This window comes from Triturus cristatus, chromosome 1_2, assembly GCF_964204655.1.
Source record: "Triturus cristatus chromosome 1_2, aTriCri1.1, whole genome shotgun sequence".
NCBI lineage: Eukaryota > Metazoa > Chordata > Amphibia > Caudata > Salamandridae > Triturus > Triturus cristatus.
This window is the reverse complement of record NC_140580.1, coordinates 1,161,590,773-1,161,614,580: the sequence shown is the minus strand read 5'-3', so window position 1 is coordinate 1,161,614,580 and position 23,808 is coordinate 1,161,590,773. Positions and strand designations below refer to the sequence as shown.

General features: G+C 45.5%; 1 protein-coding gene across 2 annotated transcripts in view; it reads left to right on the top strand.

Annotated features, from left to right (window-relative positions):
* Positions 1-23,808, top strand: part of ASS1 (argininosuccinate synthase 1) — a 315,060-nt gene that overhangs the window by 224,744 nt on the left and 66,508 nt on the right. For both annotated transcript variants that reach the window (XM_085613969.1, XM_085613970.1), the window contains exon 13: positions 1,323-1,454. In XM_085613969.1, coding sequence (XP_085470095.1) covers positions 1,323-1,454 — 132 coding nt within the window. The remainder of the gene's footprint in view (positions 1-1,322; positions 1,455-23,808) is intronic.

Below are 23,808 nucleotides of genomic sequence, written 5' to 3'. Positions count from 1 at the left end.
CAGGCGGTGTGGTAGTATTTGTGTGACGTGCACCAGACACGGCAGTAGTGTTCGTGTTTGATTACACGTGCAATGGTCGTGTTTGATTACACGTGCAATGGTCGTGTTTGATGACACGTGCAATGGTCGTGCATGCACCACAGACTGCAGGTAAGGAGTGAATAACGTAAATAGTATGAGACTGACGGTGCTACAGACTGGTGGCCTCCTTCACAGAGGGAAACTTACACTTGTAAGTTTACAAATGTCTGCTATTCACAAAGGGATTTAGGAGCAGCAGCTTTACGAGTGCGGAGTCCTGCACAGAAAAAGAAAGGTCTTTGTATGTATGTGCCCTTGTGTGTGGTGTAGTGAATGATGATGTCAGAGTGTGTGTGTATCCACTGTTTGTGTCAGACCCCCAGCTGTGTGCCTCAGGGGGCCCACCCTCCTCTGCGAGATTCTTTTTAGGCACCTGATGCTGTAAAGAGCCCCTGGACCCCCAGACTACGCTCCTACGTCACCTCAGCCACACCTGGAAGGGGGGGTGAAGGGTTGTGACGAGTGCAGGCCCCTCAGGGGCCCCATCCCTTCCTCTCCCAGACTCTTCTGACGCATATGGCGCCTTTCAGAACCCCTCGTCCCCCATGCCAGGCCCCCACACCTGGAGGAGGGGGGCGGTGAAGTGAAGGGTTGTGATGAGTGCAGGCCCCCTCAGGACCCCCCCCAGGTCTCCTCTGTGAGACTCCCCTTTGGCATCGGGGACTGTTCAGAACCCTACTGACCCCCAGGCCAGGCCCTCACATCACCTGGAGGGGGCGGTGAAGTGACGGGTTGTGAGGAGTGCAGCCCCTCTCGGGACCCCCAGCCCTCCTCTCTCAGACCCTTCTTAGTCACCGGGGGCTGCTCAAGGCCCCCAGACCAGGCCTCCATTGTCGCCTGCTCCGGGCTGGCACTCAGTCGAAGGGCAGGTGGGGCGAGGGGCACCGGAGTCGCCCCTCGCCCCGTGGGCCTGCCTGCTCGGCATTAATTGCAGGTTTTCAGAAGCAGGCCAGTGGGCAGGGAGCGGCGGGGGGAGCCGCGCCTGAACCCTGTCATTTGCCGCTCCAAGGAGGGGAAGGTAGGCATTTTCTCCGCAAGGTGCAGAGTGGTCTGTCTGGGCCCAGCGGGGCAGTAATCACACATGTAGTTTGCGGCAAGCTGGGACTGAATGGGGTCGGACCGCCGCTCGCCTGTCACCGGCTGCTGCCTTTCTGTCATTTTCTGACAATCTCGTCTTCCTCCGTTTCTTTGCTGTTTTTTTTTACTCTGTGTGCGTTTGCCCTCCCCCCTCCCTCCCCCAGGTATCTACGAGACTCCGGCGGGCACCATCATCTTCCAGGCGCACTTGGACATCGAGACCTTCACCATGGACCGGGAGGTGCGGCGACTCAAGCAGGGGCTGGCCCTCAGGTTCTCCGAGCAAATCTACAACGGTATGTAGCCCCCCTCCCCCCTCCCGGGTACCCCGTTTACAGGGTATAGGGTGGTGGGTGCCATGTGCCAGGAACAGAGCTACTGGAGTGGGCGTGTGCCTCGCCGAGACACTGACAAACTCACCACTGAACACACCTGAGCCCCACAGGTGAGAGGAGCAGGTCTACGCCCCCCTCCTCCCAAGCCAGCCACCCATATATAGAGGTGAGGGGGCTGGTGGAAGCCATGGGCTGGTAACAGGGCCAGCGGTGTGGACTGGTGATTCCCTGGCACCCTGTAAGCAATGCCACGCAGACCATGTGGGACCCACAGGTGACAAGCAGCAGGTTGGCCCTTGGTCTTCCACTGGCCCCACACGCCACAGGTACTCTACAGGTGACAAGCAGCTGGATGGTCCTAGTTCTTCTACTGGCCCCACTCTCCACAGGTACTCTACAGGTGACGAGCAGCAGGTTGGCCCTAGTTCTTCCACTGGCCGCACGCTGCACAGGTACTCTACAGGTAAGAAGCAGCTGGATGGTCGTAGTTATTCCTCTGGCCCCACGCTCCACAGGTACTCTACAGGTGAAAAGCAGCAGGCTGGTGTCAACTTACAGACCTCCCTATGCTGCGTGTGCCCCCTACCGGTAATATACACAGGAAGGCCCTTCATGCTGATCTGTCCTCCTCACACCATGCACCCTACAGGCAACCAGGTGTACACAGGCCCTGGACTATCGCACTCTATACCTCTCACACCCTACAGGCAACAAGGTGTACACAGGCCCTGGACTATCGCACTCTATATACCTCTCACACTCCCTACAGACAACAAGGTGTACACAGGCCCTGGACTCTCGCACTCTATATACCTCTCACACCCTACAGGCAACAAGGTGTACACAGGCCCTGGACTCTCGCACTCTATATACCTCTCACACCCTACAGGCAACAAGGTGTACACAGGCCCTGGACTATCGCACTCTATATACCTCTCACACACCCTACAGGCAACAAGGTGTACACAGGCCCTGGACTATCGCACCCTATATACCTCTCACACACCCTACAGGCAACAAGGTGTACACAGGCCCTCGACTATCGCACTCTATATACCTCTCACACACCCTACAGGCAACAAGGTGTACACAGGCCCTGGACTCTCGCACTCTATATACCTCTCACACACCCTACAGGCAACAAGGTGTACACAGGCCCTGGACTATCGCATTCTATATACCTCTCACACACCCTACAGGCAACAAGGTGTACACAGGCCCTGGACTATCGCACTCTATATACTCCTTGCCCACCCTACAGGTAACAAGGTGCACACAGCCTGTGGTCTGTCTCACTGTAGATACCCCTCACATACACTCCAGGTAACAAGGTGCACACAGCCTGTGGTCTGTCTCCCTGTAGATACCCCTCACATACACTCCAGGTAACAAGGTGCACACAGCCTGTGGTCTGTCTCACTGTAGATACCCCTCACATACACTCCAGGTAACAAGGTGCACACAGCCTGTGGTCTGTCTCACTGTAGATACCCCTCACATACACTCCAGGTAACAAGGTGCACACAGCCTGTGGTCTGTCTCACTGTAGATACCCCTCACATACACTCCAGGTAACAAGGTGCACACAGCCTGTGGTCTGTCGCACTGTAGATACCCCTCACATACACTCCAGGTAACAAGGTGCACACAGCCTGTGGTCTGTCGCACTGTAGATACCCCTCACATACACTCCAGGTAACAAGGTGCACACAGCCTGTGGTCTGTCGCACTGTAGATACCCCTCACATACACTCCAGGTAACAAGGTGTACACAGCCTGTGGTCTGTCGCACTGTACATACTCTACAGGTAACTAGGTGTACACAGCCTGTGGTCTGTCGCACTGTACATACTCTACAGGTAACTAGGTGTACACAGCCTGTGGTCTGTCGGATTCTACATACCCCTCACATACTCTACAGGTAACAAGGTATACTTAACCTGTGGTCTGTTGCACTCTCCATTCCCCTCATGCACCCTACAGGTAACAAGGTGTACAAAGGTTCTGGTCTGTCGCTCTCTACATACCCCTCGCATATTCTATAGATAACAAGGTGTACAAAGGCCCTGATCTGTCTGTCTCTCTGCATACCCCTCGTATACTCTACAGATAACAAGATGTACATAGCCTGTGGCCTGTCGCACTTGTTGCAGCGCAAGTGGCAAATTTACATATTCTCCCTATGTCAGATTCTTACTCACGACTCATCCATACACTCATTCATTGGTGGGGCCCATAACATCAACACGCACTTGTCTCAGTCAAATCCAGACACCGGAGAAAAAGCGCTGGACCAGGGGGTACCTTATTATCTATCAGGATTACATTTCTTTACATTATATACATCATATGCACCTATAGAATCCTGACCTTATCATCAAGGCACTCCACCACTTGGTCGATGGAGCAATTAGTTGGACTGGTTGATGGTGAATTGGAACCAGCTAAGACCCAATTAAAGCCTAGGAAACATTTGATTATTTTCCGCAATCAATTAAAGAATCACAAACTCATTTCTTATTAATCCAAATTTTGTTTATCTAATAATAATTCTCTCTTATATTAGCATTTATGCACTACAGGTTCATTTATAATTCCAGTTTATTTCAAAGAGAAATCGAACATCTGGTAAAATGAGCATAGATTTAGAAAGCGCATTTAATAGTTACCAAATATCAAACATTGGCGACCCTCTGAGAAAACCGAGAACTATCTGCATTCTCTAGTATAATCTCCAGGATAAATGTCCGACCCACAGCAAAGATGAAGACCCTCAGATGGAATAACTTCCCGAAAATCAAAGACCCAAGGCAGACCATGGAAATCTTCATCAGCTCCACGCAGACCCAACGCCATGAAAGATCAGCTAACAGAACAACCCCCCTTTGGCGGATGAGGGTATTTTATACCCTTTTCCCTCTTACTTCAGTTAAACATGCAACATTTTAGGGGTAGAGAAATGTTCTGATTGGACAGTCCGGGGTCATCTTGTGATTTCACAAAAGTTTCCCACGGCAAAGTGGTTCCCCATGAGACTTGGCATAGCAAAGCGCAAAATATACATTATCCATTCGCTTCACAGGCGAAAGTTCCGAAAGTAACGTTTGGACAGGTCATGCATTGTTCCCTTCCTGGTTCACACCGTTCATCAGTTGGCAAGCCATCACGCTCATATCCTTGACAAGGAACACGGTGTCGCAGAGCTGAGGTCACTGGGAGATCTCCAGAGCCATCCGATTCTGCGCAAAAGTCATCGCGCTCACATGACAGCGGCTGCCTAGGGACTCCATTTTAGGTACTGCGGCCTAGTCGGTCCGAATGCCAACTTAAGCAAAAACAGACATAACAGTAATCAAAATATAGAAATGGAGATTCTAATGTTTGAACCCACACTAATCCCAATATATGTTAGTATTTTCCTAGCTGTAGCAACATTTAAAGCAATAATACTTACCATTCGGAAATACTGAAAGCACAGGCCATCACAAAAGCAACATAAATCAGGCAATTTTCTTCTTCACCACAAATCTAAAGTTAGTTTGCATACCATAGTTAATTAGTTGTTCTGCCATGCAATTAGCATTTAGTCCCACGTGTATCTTGTGTTTATCAAGGTGCAAATATTGGTTAGTAATATTTCACTTCAAAGCAATTAGTACGAGTTAGATATAAAATGATTACGTAATTAATTTCATGCAAATCAGAGGAGGTATACAAAATTTTGTTTTATGTGCTCTATCACACTCTACAACAGGTAACCAGGTGTACACAGGCCTTGGACTGTCACATTCTACATACCCCTCATGCACCCTTCATGTAACAATGCATACATAGGCCCTGGTCTGCCACACTCTACATACCACTTTGCGTACCCTACAGATAACAAGGCGTACATAGGCCCTGGTCTGTGACGCTCTCCATATGCATCGCGTACCCTACAGATTACAAGGCGTACATAGGCCCTGGTCTGTGATGCTCTCCACATGCCTCGCGTACCCTACAGATAACAAGGCGTACATAGGCCCTGGTCTGTGACGCTCTCCACATGCATCGCGTACCCTACAGATAAGGCGTACATAGGCCCTGGTCTGTGACGCTTTCCACATGCCTCGCGTACCCTACAGATAAGGCGTACATAGGCCCTGGTCTGTGACGCTTTCCACATGCCTCGCGTACCCTACAGATAACAAGGCGTACATAGGCCCTGGTTTGTGACGCTCTCCATATGCCTCGCGTACATAGTCTTGGGATATCAGAATTGGAATCCTCCGTTCCCCTTCACTGTAGAGCTCAGTTCCCAGCTGGAGTAACTTGCTCACCCAGTAGAACTCCAGAGGTAGTGGCGACGCTTGGACAGCACCAGCACCTAACACAGCTCTGAGCGTCCCAGGGCCTCAGGAAAGCACCTTGTAAGTGCCGTCAAAGTTGGTTTCAGATGTGACACTTACCGCACAGCTTATCACCAACAGAGGCATTTTAAAAAAACTCTACAGAAGCAGGCGCGCTTTTTACCTTCAAAAACATTTTTTTTCAGGAAGTTCAATAGGTCACATGATCCCCCGTAGTTGGACAGACAAGTGACCCTTTCTTCTTTTCGGTCCATCATGGAGTGGGAGTCGTGGCAGGTATCCCATGAAGTTACTTTTGTAGAGTTTTCGGTTTATGGTCGGGGCTCCAAAGCCTTTGAACCTCAAGAGGTCGCGCACTGTGGCTTCGTGTTCAAGTTTTAAGGCCAGTGCGATGGTTGTAGGGTCAACACTGCTCTGGTGTCTGTGCAACTTACAGGAGCGTGCCTTCAATTCACTTCTAAGATGCAGTGACAACAGTGGGACAAGGATCCTTATCGGCTCACAGTTTGCCAGATGAGGCTACCGGATGGACTAAGGAAGGCATATCTCAGAACTGGCCAGTTTCTGTCCTCTTCGCCATTCTGTGCTGGAACCTTAAGGCTTGGGTTTCCGATGCTGGGCGGGCGGAATGAACCCGCATCTTTCAATTTACAGTTGAAATTAAGGCTTTCAGTGCGCGCCCGAGGGTGGGGTTACCATGGCAACTTCAGATGCCCATCACATAGGATCTAGCAGTTAGTGTAGAGTTTTATTTTGCCTTCAAGTCGCCATCGCATGGGAGCTCGGCGGACAAGGGACTGAGAATAAAAGAGCCGAGGGGACCCTGAATTCCTTTGAACCCCAAAGAAGACAGCACACACGTGCTTCCGGGTGCTGAACCTCAATTCCATGAGATCCAGAGGAGCCCCAAGTGTCTCCTGAAACTCAGAGCCCCCCAGGGAGGGGGGTGTCCCAGTGCAAACCCAATACCAGCTTGGCAGAGTGCTTCCTGTGCTGCAGAGCGCCCAGTGGAGTGGCATAGGATCTGATATTGAGGTTTGTGGGCGAGGGTATTCCCACAGGATGACGCCGGACTTTGCTCCCATCATTCCGAGGGACCTCACCCCTCTAATCTAGAGTCGTCCTTCAGTCACATAGACAACAGTGGTTCCTGTCAATGTTGTAAAAGTTTGGCAGGCGGTCCTGTCAGGCAGGATGGCCGTCCATCGAACTTTTACAAAGTTTATTATTTTTCACAAACAAACTTCCAAAGTGGGTGTTGAGTTTGTTTTTGAAAAATGGAAAAAACGAATGAACCAACAGTTTTGCCCACCGGTGTGGGGGAGGAGGGGGGGGGGTCATTATTTTTTTTCTACTGTCCCTCTGGGCGTGATGAACAGCAAAAAACACATATTACCACCCACTATAAGCAGGGCGGGCAGCGCTAGGCATTGAACACCGGTCGCCCGTACACTGTCGGGCTTTCGGCAGAGTATGTCGGCGACAGACCCAGAGTAGGGTCCGTCGTTGACATACTTTAGGTCCGCCTGCCTCTACATCAGACGTGCAGGCCTCAAGTTTGGTGGAAAAGGTACCCGTCGCAGTTGCAACAGACTCCAAAGTGTCTTACTGGGGCAGAGGATGGCGGTTTCCGGGCGGTCCGTGCTCCAGGGGGCTTCTCGCCACTCATTTGAAATTTAGCGACCTCTGCCCGTCTTCGCTCAGTCTAGCGTCCGTCTTGGGCGTGGTTGGGGGGCTATGGAGTCTCTCTTGGGCTGGGGCATGCCTCCAGCTCACAGTGAGGCGTCTGAGCAGGAGAGACCGCCTGGACCCAGGATGCCCTCTTCGAAGTTTGCTCTCAGCTGGAGGCGAAGCCAGCTGTGTCCAAGCAGCACTCGCTGGACTCTCATCACATAATCCAGGTGTGGCTGTATGTCCTGCTGGCTCACGCGGTCCGGCATTCAATCTGTGTAGAAGCGAGCTGGACGCCAACCCAGGTTCTGTCGACCCTTCTTATAGGCCAACCGGGGAGTCTGGTTTGAGCCGGAACAAGATGTGTGTTCCATCCCCCAGGACAGACGTGACCATTCCTTTTGTGAGCTCCAGCTGCAAGCCGGGGGTTCAGAGCATGTGAGGGGATCGCATCCACGGGGTCAATTCTGTGGAGAGAAACATGTGCCAACATCCAGTCCGCTAGCTGGGTTTGCACATCTTAACCAGTTCCTCCAGTCACCCTAATGAAGTGATGTTAAGAGGGGTGCCATGGATTTTTGTTTGGAGGACGGGCATCTGTTGACATCACACCCTGGGTTGAACTCAAAGGTTGATCCACTGACTGAGCGCCTGATTTAGATCTCGGCGGATGGGTCACTCCGTCACAACGGTGGCAGATATCCCATCTGCCGAAATATAAATCCCATTATAGCCTATGGGATTCATATTAAGCTGGACGGGATATCCGTCACCGCTTTGGAGTTACCCGTCCGCCGAGATCTGAATCAAGCCCTCAGTTGGAACCTTAGGGAGTGATTGAGAGGGGCGGACGGGTCGCTCCGTCACAACGGTGGCAGATATCCCATCTGCCGAAATATAAATCCCATTATAGCCTATGGGATTCATATTAAGCTGGACGGGATATCCGTCACCGCTTTGGAGTTACCCGTCCGCCGAGATCTGAATCAAGCCCTCAGTTGGAACCTTAGGGAGTGATTGAGAGGGGCGGACGGGTCGCTCTGTCACAACGGTGGCAGATATCCCATCTGCCAAAATATAAATCCCATTATAGCCTATGGGATTCATATTAAGGTGGACGGGATATCCGTCACCGCTGAGCAGGAGTAACCCGTCCGCCGAGATCTGAATCAAGCCCTCAGTTGGAACCTTAGGAGTGATTGAGCGTGGCGGACGGGTAGCTCCATCACAAGGCGGATATTCTGTCTGCCTTTTTACAAGTGCTATAGGCTATCCGTCACGCTTCTGTGTCAGTTTCTCCCCCTTATCTTGCTGCTGTGTGGGGTTGCTGGGGGCTCCCCAGTCCTAAACCTGTACCATATCCTTTTGAGATCCTGTTGTCAGCTGTGACTCCCGCCTCCATTTTCCATGAGTTACTGTCAAAATGTCTTGGACTGCACAAGGACAGGCAACCTCTCTGGGTTTGATCAAGCCTAGTGGGCCCCAGCGTGGTGTGCTAGTCTCCATATAGGGGCCCTTGAGTCACCAGAGAATGCGACTCCATCTGGTTTCTGGGTGCGGTTGTAGGAGGCCGTGAGCCACAAACCATGGCACCCTTTGCCAGATAAGTTCCTGGGTCTGAGATGGTTTGTGAAGGTCCTGCACTGATCACACTCGTGTATCTCAGGCCTGCTCCCCTTCCATAGCTCCCACTGAAGCATTGTGGGAAGGTGAGCTGCCGAGGCTGAGCTCTGCTGCCTCTAATTGCTGTCTTTGCAGGGGAAGGAGCAGGTGTGTGTGAAGCCCCGATTGTCCCTGGCTTACCCCCTGCACACTCACACACACCCCTCCACTGCACAGCAAAGAAGGGGAGGTGATGACGAAAGTCAAATTGCAGCTTCGGAAGTGGCAGGCTTGTGTGCGAACCTGTTTCCGAGGGAGGAGGAGAGAGCACCTCTGTTATTAAATCCTATTTTAGTCACTTCCCGGAACACGACTTGCACCCTCAGAACGCGGTGTGCGCGCGAATATAATGGTAGTGCCCCTGGTTACTGACGCCTCTCGTCAGCGGTACCCAACAGCTTGATGAAATGACAGGTCCTTACAAAAGAGTGGGTTCAGGTGCAAGACCCAGGGGCAGAACCTCCTTACTGTGCCGATAACAGGGAATACAACTGCCACACTGAAGACGTAAACATGTGGGAGGCAGCCACCAGCTACGTAGCGAATCTATGCATCTAACACAACAAGCCGTCTCTCGCTCTTCCTCGGGCAACGCCCCCAAAATCTGGAACTCTCTCCCAGTCCATATCAGAACTCACCCCTCCTTCAGGAGCTTCAAGAGACCATTCAAAGAAATCCTCCTGAATCGGAACCTTCACCCCTCCAGGAAATAACTAATAATGCACCTGGAAATTCCACCTCATTCTATGTCTCTGTCTACACAATGACCCGGCACTCGACTGCACGATCGCAATGTATTATTACTGACTGATCACGACTGGGCTCTCGCAACTGAAAGGTTACTGTACTGTGATGGACCGATATTTGCTGCGACGATGCTGTAAAGCGCTCTGATACCCTCGGGTCTTGCCAGTGCTATAGAAAACTCTTAAAATAAACAGTCTAATGATTCTGCTGGAGTTTGCTGGGTAATCTTTCCACCATGGAGGATGCCTGACTGTAGGTTTGGCAGTAGGGCTGCCTGTTTCCTGTGTGTTCCTCCTGACCCCTGCAGTGGTTCTACCGTACTGGGCAATGGCTGTGCTGCCCCCAGCGCGCCATACATTGACCCGCACGTGCTTCGACTCGCCGAGCACGAGCCTCCCCATCTAATCCGTTTCCACATGGCTACCAAGCCAGTAGAAGTTGGCTTCCCCTGGTGCCCTCAGTGGTGCTCCACATCCTCTGCCGATGGGCCCTGTCCCTGCTCCTGTCACGTGTTGAGGGATGTTGTCGCCACTGCTTGTTGTCCCCGTTGGAGCTATTCGCGGGTGCGGTAACGGTTCACTTCCTTGAATGAGCGGCTCCTTAGACTTTGTTGGCCAGAGTTACGTTGGTTCTTTTTTATCATCGGGCCCCCGACTCGTGTTGAAGAAACAAACTATTATGGACTGTGGGGTTCACGGTTACACTTGGGAACGATTCTTTGGCCGCCATTTCTTGCACTTTTCGGCGCTTCTGGGATGTTTTTGGCCTGAATTTCTTTGTGTTTTTGATTCTTAGATCCTGTTGAATTTTTTCACCCGTAACTCTTGTTTGATCCTTTGGCCACCATCACTTATGGGACAGCTCGCTGTCAGAATATCACCTCTGGAAATACCGTGATACAAAACTATTGTGACATTAATATCGATGTAAAACATATCGTCATTCTATATGGTAAGTACAAAAATCTCAAATATAATTGTCACTATCGTTGTATAAAATATAATTTTGTGTGTGTATATGTGTATGTATGTGTGTGTATATATATATGTATGTGTGTGTGTATATATATATATATATATATATTATCTACTGGCGGTCGCCAGTAGGTAGTTATAGTTAGGACCCTGTTTCCATAGGAAATCCGCAACATTCTATTTGGAATAACTTTGGCGCCGGTCGACGAATCCTCGCGAAATTTTCAAAACTAATGGGGCGCTACGCTCCGCACCTACCCTGAAAGTCTCGGGGGGATTCGTCAAGCGGGGGCTGAGAAAAAAGGGGGGTCCCAAAACGCGTTTTCCCCATGCATTTTTCCATAGGACCTTTAGACACAGCTACAGCCCGAACGGCTGAACAGAATTACTTGTAATTTGGCAGAGAGGTAGTCCTCAGGTCAAGGAAGTGCCTTTTGTAGGTCTGGTGTAAATCTGTTCAGTAGTTCCTGAGAAAATAGCATTTAAATCAATATATATATCTGTAAGCGCGCTCCGAGCCCGCACCGTAAGCTTACCGTACGCGTACGGTGCCGTGCGCGAGCGCGATTCTGATTGGCTGTTAGATCTTAGTAAACATTCGAATCGGTCGAAACCAGGAAGTGTCGGCCGCCATTTTCTCTCTCGCACTCTGAGGGGGGGGATGAAAAACAAAGTTGCATATCATTAAAAGGGGGCAGGCTAGACAGCTCCTAACCACCTAGCCTTGGTTATCGTGTGCCAGAAGTCCATTCAAGGCCAAAAAAGAATTTTTTTTGTTTTTTTGAAAAAACGCCGAATACGCTTACCGTACGCGTACGGTTAAAAAATAATAAAAAAAAAATAATCTATATGATCCCCCCCCCCCCCCCCCGTGTGCAAAAGGTGACCGCCGGGCACCTTTTGTGCATGGCAAATATGCATTAGCACATTTAATAGAAAACCTTTCACAACGAAGCGCATAATATGTCCTCCGTGTGCAGACGGTGCGCGAAGGGCATCGTGCGTAGATGGCCCATCCAGCGTAACGTGGGCACGCGGTGCGCATACGTGCACGGCACTAACTGCGTTAAGTGGGCGCACGGTGCGCGAAGCGCACCGTGCGCGCACGGAACGAACTGCGTGAAGTGGGCGCGCACGGCACGAACGGCGTAAATTAACTTAGCATTTAAAAAACCGTACAAATTCACTGAAAAAACCATGGGTTTCACACACGTTATAGTTAGGAATTAGCATTTAAAAAACCTTGCAAATTCACTGAAAAAACCATAGGTTTCACACAAGTTATAGTTAGCTGTACATTTCACTCGTAAAAAACCAATGAAATTCCACGTTATAGTTAGTGCAGGCAACTATAACTCACGCGACCGCAATCCTCTGCTGATGCTAATACTGTATTTAGACACTTATTTGCCCATGTCTTCTTCCATTAAATTTTAGCTATACATATCTTACAAATATTTTTTTTTCATAAAGACACATATGTCATTAGCAGAGGATTGCGGTCACGTGAGTTATAGTTGCTTGCACTAACTATAACGTGGAATTTCATTGGTTTTTTACGAGTGAAATGTACAGCTAACTATAACTTGTGTGAAACCTATGGTTTTTTCAGTGAATATATATATATATATATATTCACTGAAAAAACCATAGGTTTCACACATGTTATAGTTAGCGGAAATTTTACTGATAAAAAACCAATGAAATTCCCCCGTTATAGTTAGTGCAGGCAACTATAACTCACGCGACCGCAATCCTCTGCTGATGCTAATACTGTATTTAGACACTTATTTGCCCATGTCTTCTTCCATACATTTTTAGCTATACATATATTACAAATATTTTTTTTTCATAAAGACACATATGTCATCAGCAGAAGATTGCGGTCGCGTGAGTTATAGTTGCCTGCACTAACTATAACGGGGGAATTTCATTGGTTTTTATCAGTAAAATTTCCGCTAACTATAACATGTGTGAAACCTATGGTTTTTTCAGTGAATTTGCAAGGTTTTTTAAATGCTAATTCCTAACTATAACGTGTGTTGAAACCTATGGTTTTTTCAGTGAATTTGTACGTTTTTTTAAATGCTAAGTTACTTTACGCCATTCGTGGCGTGTGCGCCCACTTAACGCATTTCCTTCCGTGCGCGCACGGTGCGCTTCGCGCACTGTGTGCGCACAGTGAGCACGCGGTGCGCTTCGTGCACCGCGCGCCCACTTTACGCAGTTAGTGCCGTGCACGCACGGTGGGCACGCGGTGCCCACGTTGCGCTAGATGGGCCATGTACGCACGATGCGCTTCGCGCACCGTGCGCACATGGAGGACATATGATGCACTTCGTTTTGAAAGGTAATATTTTAATTTTTCGTATATTTTATAAGCCATGCACAATTGGTGCCCTTCGGGCACCATTTGCACACGGGGTGGAGAGGGTGGATAATTTTCTTTTTTTTTTTAAATTTTTTACCGTACGCGTACGGTAAGCGTAATCGGCGAAATTACCAAAAAAATAAAAATTCCGTTTTTGGCCTTGGGGGATCTTTGGGGGCTCCCTCAACATGGCTATGTGTGTGGGAGCTGTCTAAACAGCCCCTTTACATGTTTTTGGGCTTTAAATTTTAAAAATCACTCTCCGTGCGAGAGAGAAAATGGCGGCCGCCGCTTCCTGGTTTCGGCCGATTCGAATGTTTACTTAGATCTAAGAGCCAATCAGAATCGCGCTCGCGCACGCCACTGTACGCGTACGGTAAGCGTACCGTAAGCGCACCGTAAGCTGGCTCAGATATATATATTGATTTAAAGGCTATTTTCTCAGAATCTACTGAACAGATTTACACCACCTACAAAAGGCACTTCCTTGACCTGAGGACTACCTCTCTGCCAAATTTCTAGTAATTCTGTTCAGCGGTTCGGGCTGTAGCCCTGTCTAAAGGTCCTATGGAAAAATGCATGGGAAAAACGCGTTTTGGGACCCCCCTTTTATCTCAGCCCCCGCTTGACGAATCCCCCCGAGACTTTCAGGGTAGGAGCGGAGCGTAGCGCCCCACCTATTTTGAACAATTCGCGAGGATTCGTTGACCGGCGCCAAAGTTATTCAAAATAGAATGTTGCGGATTTCCTATGGAAACGTGGTCCTAACTATAACTACCTACTGGCGACCGCCAGTAGGTAATATATATATATTCACTGAAAAAACCATAGGTTTCACACGTTATAGTTAGCTGGACATTTCACTCATAAAAAACCAATGAAATTCCCCCGTTATAGTAAGTGCAGGCAACTATAACTCACGCGACCGCAATCCTCTGCTGATGACGTCAGATATTACATCACTGTATTTAGACACTTATTTACCCATGTCTTCTTCCATTCATGTTTAGCTATACATATATTACATTTTTTTTTTTTTCAGAAAGACACATATGTCATCAGTGATGTAATATCTGACGTCATCAGCAGAGGATTGCGGTCGCGTGAGTTATAGTTGCCTGCACTAACTATAACGGGGGAATTTCATTGGTTTTTTATGAGGGAAATGTCCAGCTAACTATAACATGTGTGAAACCTATGGTTTTTTCAGTGAATTTGCAAGGTTTTTTAAATGCTAATTCCTAACTATAACGTGTGTGAAACCTATGGTTTTTTCAGTGAATTTGTACGGTTTTTTAAATGCAAATTTTTTTTTGAGATTTTTTGTAAACCTATGTATAAAATAATATATGTACTATATCCTGCATTATGGAATGGTTAATTTTTTTTTTTTATGCATTTTTTTCCGTGCGCGTACGGTAAGCTGACGCTACGCGCTACGCGCGTCATAAGTACAGCGCGCTTACGTGATACGTACGTGACGTACGCATACACGCGGAAGCAACGTCGCGGTTACGCAGGGGCGTGTAATGCGCATGCGCGAGTGCGTCTTACGTACGCGCTCCGTAAGCGTCACGTTTGCGCATGCGTACTTGTTTGCGAGTGCGTACCGTAAGCTTACGGAGCGCGCACGGTAGGTCATGTGATCCACAAAGAACACTTTTCATTGGTTGAAACTACTTTCAGTTCCAGAAACTTCCCACACCACACCCATTCCCCTCATTACTGCTTGAGATCCCCTAGGAGAAGGAGCTGAATTGACATTGAGATACAATGACAGAACAGCAGACCTCTTCTGAGAGTGAGGCTAGCAGCACCACCATCATCCAGAGAAGGAGAAAACAAAAGAATTATTTTGTATGGGAGTATTTTACTTTTCCAGAGGGGGAGAAAAAGGTCAATGCTCCATTGGTCACTTGCACACTTTGTGACCGTGTTTTATCTAGAGGAAATCCAAGGAAGAAGTATTCCTTTGGAAATCACTCTATGATGAGACACCTTAGGGATAGACATCCCAGGACCTTTGTTCGACATACTGGAGAAAACTCTTCAGTAAGTCACCAGAGCCCAACCTCAGAAGCTCAGCCGAGTACATCATCGGCAGCTCAGCTGAGCCCTTCCTCTGAGGTGGGAGCATCACCTTCTTCTGCTCCTCTGGACGTTAACCCTCGATTTGGGAGGGTTGTAATGAGGTGTATAACGTGTTCTGGTCTTATTGTTTTTGGGGAGACCAGTGTTCCCCTTATTAACAATAAGATAGACCAGCACGTTTGTAGACGCTCATAATATTCCCATTCTTTCTTTCCTCCATCCCTGTATTAACCCAACGGCTCTTTTAAGAGCCAACCTTACCTCACAATTTTTTTTATTTTTTTTTAAGCTTTCCTTTTTGAAATTTTTTTTGCCGTGCGCGCACGGTACGCGTAATTACGCGAAGTTCGTGGAATTTTTCCTCGCGGAATTTCTCAGTTTACGCCGTGTGCGTACGCTGCGCGCATTCGGCGATATTTTTTTTTTTTGAAAAAAAAATAACATTAATTTTTTGCCCTTGGGGGTCCTTCTGAGACCCCCTGACAAAGGCTAGGGGGTCAGGAACTGTCCAGCCTGCCCCCTTTTCACGTTATCCACCTTTGTTTTTCACCCCCTCAGACTGCGAGAGACAAAATGGTGGCTGACACTTCCTGGTTTCGACCGATTCGAATGTTTACTTTGATCTAACAACCAATCAGAATCGCGCTCGCGCACGGCACCGTACGCGTACGGTAAGCTTACCGTAAGCGCACGGAGCGCGCCCATAGATATATATATTGATTTAAATGCTATTTTCTCAGGAAATACTGAACAGATTTACACAAGACCTTCAAAAGGCACATCCCTGACCTGAGGGCTACCTCTCTGCCAAATTTCACATAATTCTGTTCAGCCGTTCGGGCTGTAGCTCGGACTAAAGGTCCTATGGAAAAATGCATGGGGAAAACGCGTTTTGGGACCCCCCTTTTTTCTCAGCCCCCGCTTGACGAATCCCCCCGAGACTTTCAGGGTAGGAGCGGAGCATAGCGCCCCATTAGTTTTGACAATTTCGCGAGGATTAGTCAACCGGCGCCAAAGTTATTCAAAATAGAATTTTGAGATTTCCTATGGAAACACGGTCCTAACTATAACTATCTACTGGCGACCGCCAGTAGATAATATATAGTGTAAATATTTAGGGGCCCATTACGACGGACGTCAGAAAGCTTCCAACCTATGGTGGGAGCCTCTCTGACCCCCATCGTCTTATGTATCAGCCGGTCGGAATTGAAACCGGACGGTCATTCCGGCTGGATTCCGACGGGTTCAAAGAGTCCGTCGGCCAGTTGGAACCGGCTCGTAATCCCAAAAGGCGGGCCTTTCCAGCCCTTGGGACTACGATGCACTGATTTCGGCATGGTTATCATGGTGGCCTGTTCAACATGGAAACATGCTCAGAATGTGTTTGGGGGCCCCAGCAGGGCCTCCTTGTGTGCGCGGCCTCGGGTTGGGGGCAGAAGGGGCCCCTATGGTGCCCCACTGTTGATCCCTGCACCTCTGTGGCAGGCACCTTGAGGTGCCGGCCAAGGGGTGCAGGGATGAGCAAGACCTCCCATTTCCCTATGGGAGCTTGTATTACGGCTGGTTTATGGCCGTAGTGCATGCTCCCATTGGGGAAATGTCAAAATGAGGCGGGCGGGACCGCTGACTGGAGGTTGGCCAGTCCCATTTACAAGATGGTTTCTGGCAGACATCGTAATCGACCCCTAAATGTATTAAATTACATTACTTAAAAGTTAATACACATATATTAAATATCTCTCACTTACTCTCTCTCGATATATATATATATATATATATATATCTCTCCACAACCACTGATCGCGAAGAAACCCAAGCCTCTTGTAGCGGTGGGCTGTGGGCGGGGACGCGAACCCCTAATCTCCACCACAATCGTTATTTCACCGTACCAGAAAAGACGATGCCACAGCCACGTATTCCTTTTTCAAAGCGTGTTTATTCTATTTTCTTTAGCCTTAAAAGTAAACAGTGAAGACAGACCTCACGGCATATTTCAGTGCAAGGAGCTAAAGAAAACAGACTCCCCAGTCAGATCAAACAAATGATTTCATTTAACATAATAGTAAAATGTACATTGACCTAAGGTAATTCATATTAACTTTCAAGACACTATCACCGACTGATACTGGTATGTACATGATCCACGTTATGGAATAATTTTTGTACACATAGTATAAGGACATCACAACACTGGACATTGTTGATCTCTCATGGGAGCTGATACGCCATCCTAACATCATTACAGCCGTATTATGTGGGACTCTTGTGAGTTAACAGATAATTGACTTGAAAGTATAACAAACAATGAGATATATTGCCCACATGTCCAACTATGTGAACTGATGTCTTAACAACAAGAACTTAACATGGCCTTATGACATTTGTATACAGCACAGTGTTCATGGCAACCACTACAGTTTTTGGGTTTGAGTAGGTCCGTTAAATGTTGACGTTGGAGCATAACCTGTGCAATAAGTACATGTAGCAGTATTTATTCTGCCTATAATGTCCTTGTCAGTTCTTTCGCAAACAAGTTAGCCAACTGGCCCGTGTATTTCACACTGTACTTCGTAAGTAAGTTTATGGGCCTTTCACGCTTGCAATGAAACAAACTCAGTTCACACGTACTCTATTGTTATTTATGTTATTTATATCATTTGCTTGCTTAAGTGTCTGTAACATCAACTAGGACCTTACAATTATGTCAACAGTCGGTATACACATTAGCATGTTTCCATAAGTCGGAATTTACCTTTCCAAGATGAATGCCATGTTCAATAGAAAAACTGCAAACCTAGTCCTATCTTTATCTCTGTTTGGATCTGTCACAATTTTATCAGTACCTGCTTTCATTTTTGTAATTCTACACGTGAACAAGGCTGTCGCCGAAACGCGTTGTGTAGTATTACATTTGGATCACCATACTGGATTGTTGCCTGGTTCTTCCTGAGAGCGTACAAATACGAACTTTTTGCTTTGGTTGGATATTAATTACCGGCACGCTCCGCCGGAGTGTACGCCACCTTCCTTAGGGGTCCCAGTATTCCAGAAGGAGCTTCGTGGAAAATGTGTGTGTGTGTGTATATATATATATATATATATATATATATATATATATATATATATATATATATATATATATATATATAGTTAAACTATTAAACTAATTAATATAATTTAGTAACTTTTTAAATAATGTAAAAAAATAAATTTAAACAAATGTATACATATACCCAATTGTATAAACAATTAAAAAAAGCAATTTAATCACAAAAAATGCATACCTAAAATTACAATTTACTAAAATATTTTACACATTCAAAACATAACTAATTAAACATATTATTATTTTAAATAAAAAAGATAATCTAAATTGTAGCAATATAAAATAATCTAACATTTTACATTTAATACATATACTATCACCTCTTCAATTTATACAAATGTAGGCAAACTATTCGACTGAGGAGGAATAAAATTTACTAGTCCCACTTCACGCAATGCAACAGTAAGAAAACTGTTACATTACACAGGAGTAAAATGTACTATTCCCACTCCAATCACTGCAACAGTCAGGTAATTGTTAAATTGCTGAGGGGTAAAATGTACTATTCCCACCCCAGTGTATGCAACAGTAGTGAAAATGTTGGATAGCGGAGGGGTAAAATGTACTATTCCCACTCCAGTCAATACAACAATAGGGAAAGTGGTGGATTAGTGAGGGGTAAGTAAAATGTACTATTCCTACTCCAATCAATGCAACAGTAGGGAAAGTGGTAGATTTCTGAGGGTTACAACTTACTTTTTACTTACTCCAGTCAGTGCAATAGTATGGAAAGTGTTGGATTGCAGAGGAGTTAAAATGTACTATTCCCACTCCAGTCAATACATCATTAGAAACAAGCTAATTCACTTCAACATAATAAAATAATTTCAAGAACATAATAAACAATTCAAAATATAAATGTTTAAAAAAAATACATATATGTTTTTTACAAAAATTAAATACAATGAATGTGTATTACAATGTTAAATACATATCACAAACTACGACATATACAATATAAATACAAAACTATATTAAAAATAAACTAATATAATATTATTTACATTTAAAAAAACACAACACAATTATGAGATACAATTATAAGATGATAAAAAATTGCCACACCACATATCCGAATCTAAAAATCTTTATCAAAATAATATTATTTACACATTACATAATTAAATACTAGTTAAAATATTCATAAAAATTATTTGTTCCTAAAATAATTATAGTTAATTACTACCTCACCATTTATCCATAAAAATAAAACAACCCACATCAATTATATATATATATATATATATATATATATATATATATATATATATATATATATATATATATATATATTAAATTGTTTGCATAATTTTCATAATTAACTCCTTCGCTGCGCGCGTCGGCCAAGGGCCGTCGCGAGCACTGCCTCAGTAGTGCTGCGGACATCCGTTGGCCGATGCGGCCCTGCCCACTCCTTTAAACCGCCGCACCGTGGTGGAATTTGCACCGCGGTTAAATTAACTGATAATAAATTAATATTTAAATAGCATCAACAACTCACACCATTAATATATAATGTAACTAATATTTTTTATATTTAAACTATAATTTCTATAAATAATATAAACTACCTTTATTAATTAGTAGAATTAGTAAACACACAAAAACAGTAAAAAATCACCATTCACAATTAACATAATTGTCATTTAAATAATTAATATTTAAAATGTCATTATTAAAAATATAATCATTAAATAAATTTAATTTAATTACCTCCCTCTCTATATCCCTACAAAACACACTACTCGCACCTTATACTTCATTTAATAAAAGAATTCTACAATTAACATAATCAATGGCCTAATTAATATTTAAAAATATTAGTTAATTAAAAATAATTAAACCGAATTTACTTTCCACCCTATACCGCTACACAACTCAACCCACGTCTAACACTAAATAAAAAATAATAGTTAACATAGTTTATTATCAAGTAAATAATTAATTTATAATTCATTGGGTTCCCCAACGCACAACCCACACCTAAAACTTCATTAAAATGAACAAATTATACAATTAACATATTTAATTAGTCATTTATTAATTATATTTAATTACATTTTAAATTATTTATTATTAACTTCCTGCCCTATACCCTTACAAAACCAACAACCCGCACCTAAACTTAATTTAAAAAAAATTATTATACAATTAACATAGCTAATCAATGAACTAAAAAATATTAATTAAATATTAATTCTAATTAAATTCCCACCCTATACCTCTATAAACCCCATAACCCTCTACGGTACTAAAAATTAAAAAAAAAAAATTATAAAATGACATTTCCAAACTACTAACAATTAAATAGCAATATTTTTAAAATAAATCGCAAAATTTATACATACACTTTAAAATATATACAATTAAAATATATACTAAACTACATTAAAAGAATTAAAAAACGATATTAACTTTATTTTAGTAAACTATATTATTTTAATATTGTATAAACTATATTAATGTTTTCAGTGTTTCCATAAACTGTAATAAGGACTTAAAATCGATTTTTGACAACGATATTCTTGCACATGGTATTTCTATATATAGCGATATTTTTGTAGGGCAATATTTTTTTTTCGAAATTCTGTCTGAATAACTTACGGGACCCTTGGAACCATCAATTTTGTTGGACCATTTAGGCCTGGGTTGCTTTTTGATCTAGAGACCCTTGTTTGGTGCTCGTCTCTTGATAGCTCTTCTGGACCTTGACTATTGCTGTATCGTTGACCTTAAATCTTGTTGGATTAGTTAGTCCATAATTTTTATTGAACCCTTTTTCCCTAGATTATCCTTTGACTCTTTGGCACTTTTGACATATCGAATCCTTTATTCCTTCATTTATGACAGATTATTTGTTCGTTGACTCTGGTTGGATGTTTTGACCCTCAGTTCTTCTTGGATCAGTACGCCATTGATTCTTTTTGCAACCTTTGCCCCCAACACTGGTTAAATCCTTTGGCTCTGAGATCTTGTTGGAGCTTTTTGGCATTGATTGTCTTTGGATTTTTTGTCCTTTTAACTCTTGTTAGACTCTTTGGGCCCGAGTATGGCTCTGGAGCTCCTGAGCCGGCTCGCCGGCAGCACCAAAGCTGCGCAAAGACTGTACGCCTCATTACGAGTTGAACTCCTGTGGACGGACGGTCTATTTGCCGTTCCCATGGCGGTGCCCTGAAAATGAGCACCACAATGGGAACGACAATGTTCCAGCACAGCATGGACTGAAGTTCATGCCATGCTGGAACTGGCTGTGGAAGCAGACAGGGGGGGGCAGCACATGTTTTGCATCCCCAAGGCAGGGGGCACATGAGGGCTCTGTAGGCCCACCTATATTTCACCACGTCAGCCTTCTTGACGGGCTCACCGCCAATAAGAGGCTGGTGGTGGAGTAACTCAAAGTATTCTCAGTGGGACTGCGCTAGTCCCACTCAGTATATTGTATTGCCCCTCCTCCGCACCACCGCCAGGAAACAGCAGTTCCCTGACGCAGCTGTGGGTCCACCACCAGAACAATGCAGAAAGTTGTAATCCAGCGATCGGGCCACCACAAGTCTAGCGGTCCATGGACTGCCAGACTCTTAATCAGCCCCCAAGATCCTTGAATCTGTTTTAAGGTCTGGCGTCCTCCGCTCTTGTTGGACCCTCAAACTCTTGATTTTTGTGGGATCATGGAGCCTGTGGTTGTTTTTGAGTGCTTTTGCCATGTATGGTATATTTGACACTCCGCTCCTGCTTAATTCTTTGTCCCTAACTTTACTTGAATCCATCACCACTTAGCTCTTTTTTTAGATCCTTTTCCCTCTGGTCTTGTTAAACCCTTGTCACTTGTTAAGTACTTGACCTTTGGTCTTCTCTCTGTTTTAGTGCTTTGGCACGTGGTCTTTCGGGGTCTTTTGGCACTCGTTGGGCGCTTTCATCCTCAGTCTTCTTGGGTTCTGTTTGCTAGATTAATGTATGTTCCTCTGTATTGTTGGATCCTTTGTCCCTCAGACTTACTGGTTCTTTTTTGTCCTTGTTGGATAGTGTGGCCCCTGAATCATGTCATGCATCATCTTTTATACATTGGCTCTTTGTCAGAGCCATTCTGTCTGGTTCATCTATTTCTTGTCACCTTATTGGTTTTGTGGCTTTGTTTGGGCCCTTACTTATACCTCTAATGTATGCCTTGCCTACGACAGTGTCATATTTGTCTGCTTGGACCCTTTTATGCTTTGCTTTGCTTTGTTGCCCTTTATTTTCAGTCTTGTGTTTATTGTACGTGTTTCCTTGACTTGGGCCCTTAGGTCCAGCTGGATTCTGTTATTGCTTTGTTCACACTGTTTCATACTGGCTTTCACTGGTCCTTATTGAACCTTTGCTGCTTGTTCACTTCATTGGCCCTCGGCTTGCCCTATTGTTTCACTCTTTTCAGTCTCTTCCAGTTCCTGTGTGGCTGGTTACACCCATTGGTGCTCGCTTTTCATATCTGTTCTCAGTTTTGTCCTTCTTACCTCTGTTTGGGCTTTTTTATCTGGTTGGATCCATTGACCTTCATCTTGCCCCTTGTAGTTGACTCAGACCGCCATGCTGGCCATTATATCTAGTTGCATTTTTTTGTCATCTGGTTGCACGTGTTCCTATTAAGTCTTCAGGACCAGCTCGCTTTTTTGGCCCACTGTTACATATGTGCCTAGAAAGGAGTTGAGAGCATACCAGATCTAACCGGAGGCTCTGGGGGGATTGAAGAGGAAGAAGCATCAATGACGTTGTAAGGCAGGGCGTTCTGTAACGCCAAGCTCGGAGCGTGGTAGAGTGCCTGTGCGGACGGATCTGCATTGATGTCTCGGTCCTGAGGAGTATTCTACAAGCTCTGTGGAGTTCCGGATGCCGCAATATGCGTCCTGATCACTGAATGCACTGGGGGAAAGATGTCAAACTTGGGCTTCTTCTTCGCTTCCCAACCAAACCCCATTTTCCGAATGAGGACATGGTCTGGGCATGGTCTAGCCTTAGACCAGAACATTTCCAAGATGGCGGTCAGGCCATTGGATGTTGTTTCAGGATCCCAATCCACCATGAAATATGGTCTTTTCCCAAGATCTTGCCAGTTCCTGTTAGAGCATACATGAGGAGTCTGTTCTAAGTGAAAGATGTGTCACAACACATACTTTCTCATTATTTGTGTCTCCTTCTCCCCCCCCCTCCCCCCCCCCCCCCGTTGCCTTGTGTCTCTGGTTTGGGTTGGTGTCCTCTACTTGATACTTTGGCTGTTCCACATATTGTCTCTCACTCTTGCCTTGTGTCTTTGGATTGGGTTGTTGTCTTCTTCACTGTGCTTTGTCTTTTCCAGATATTCTCTCACTCT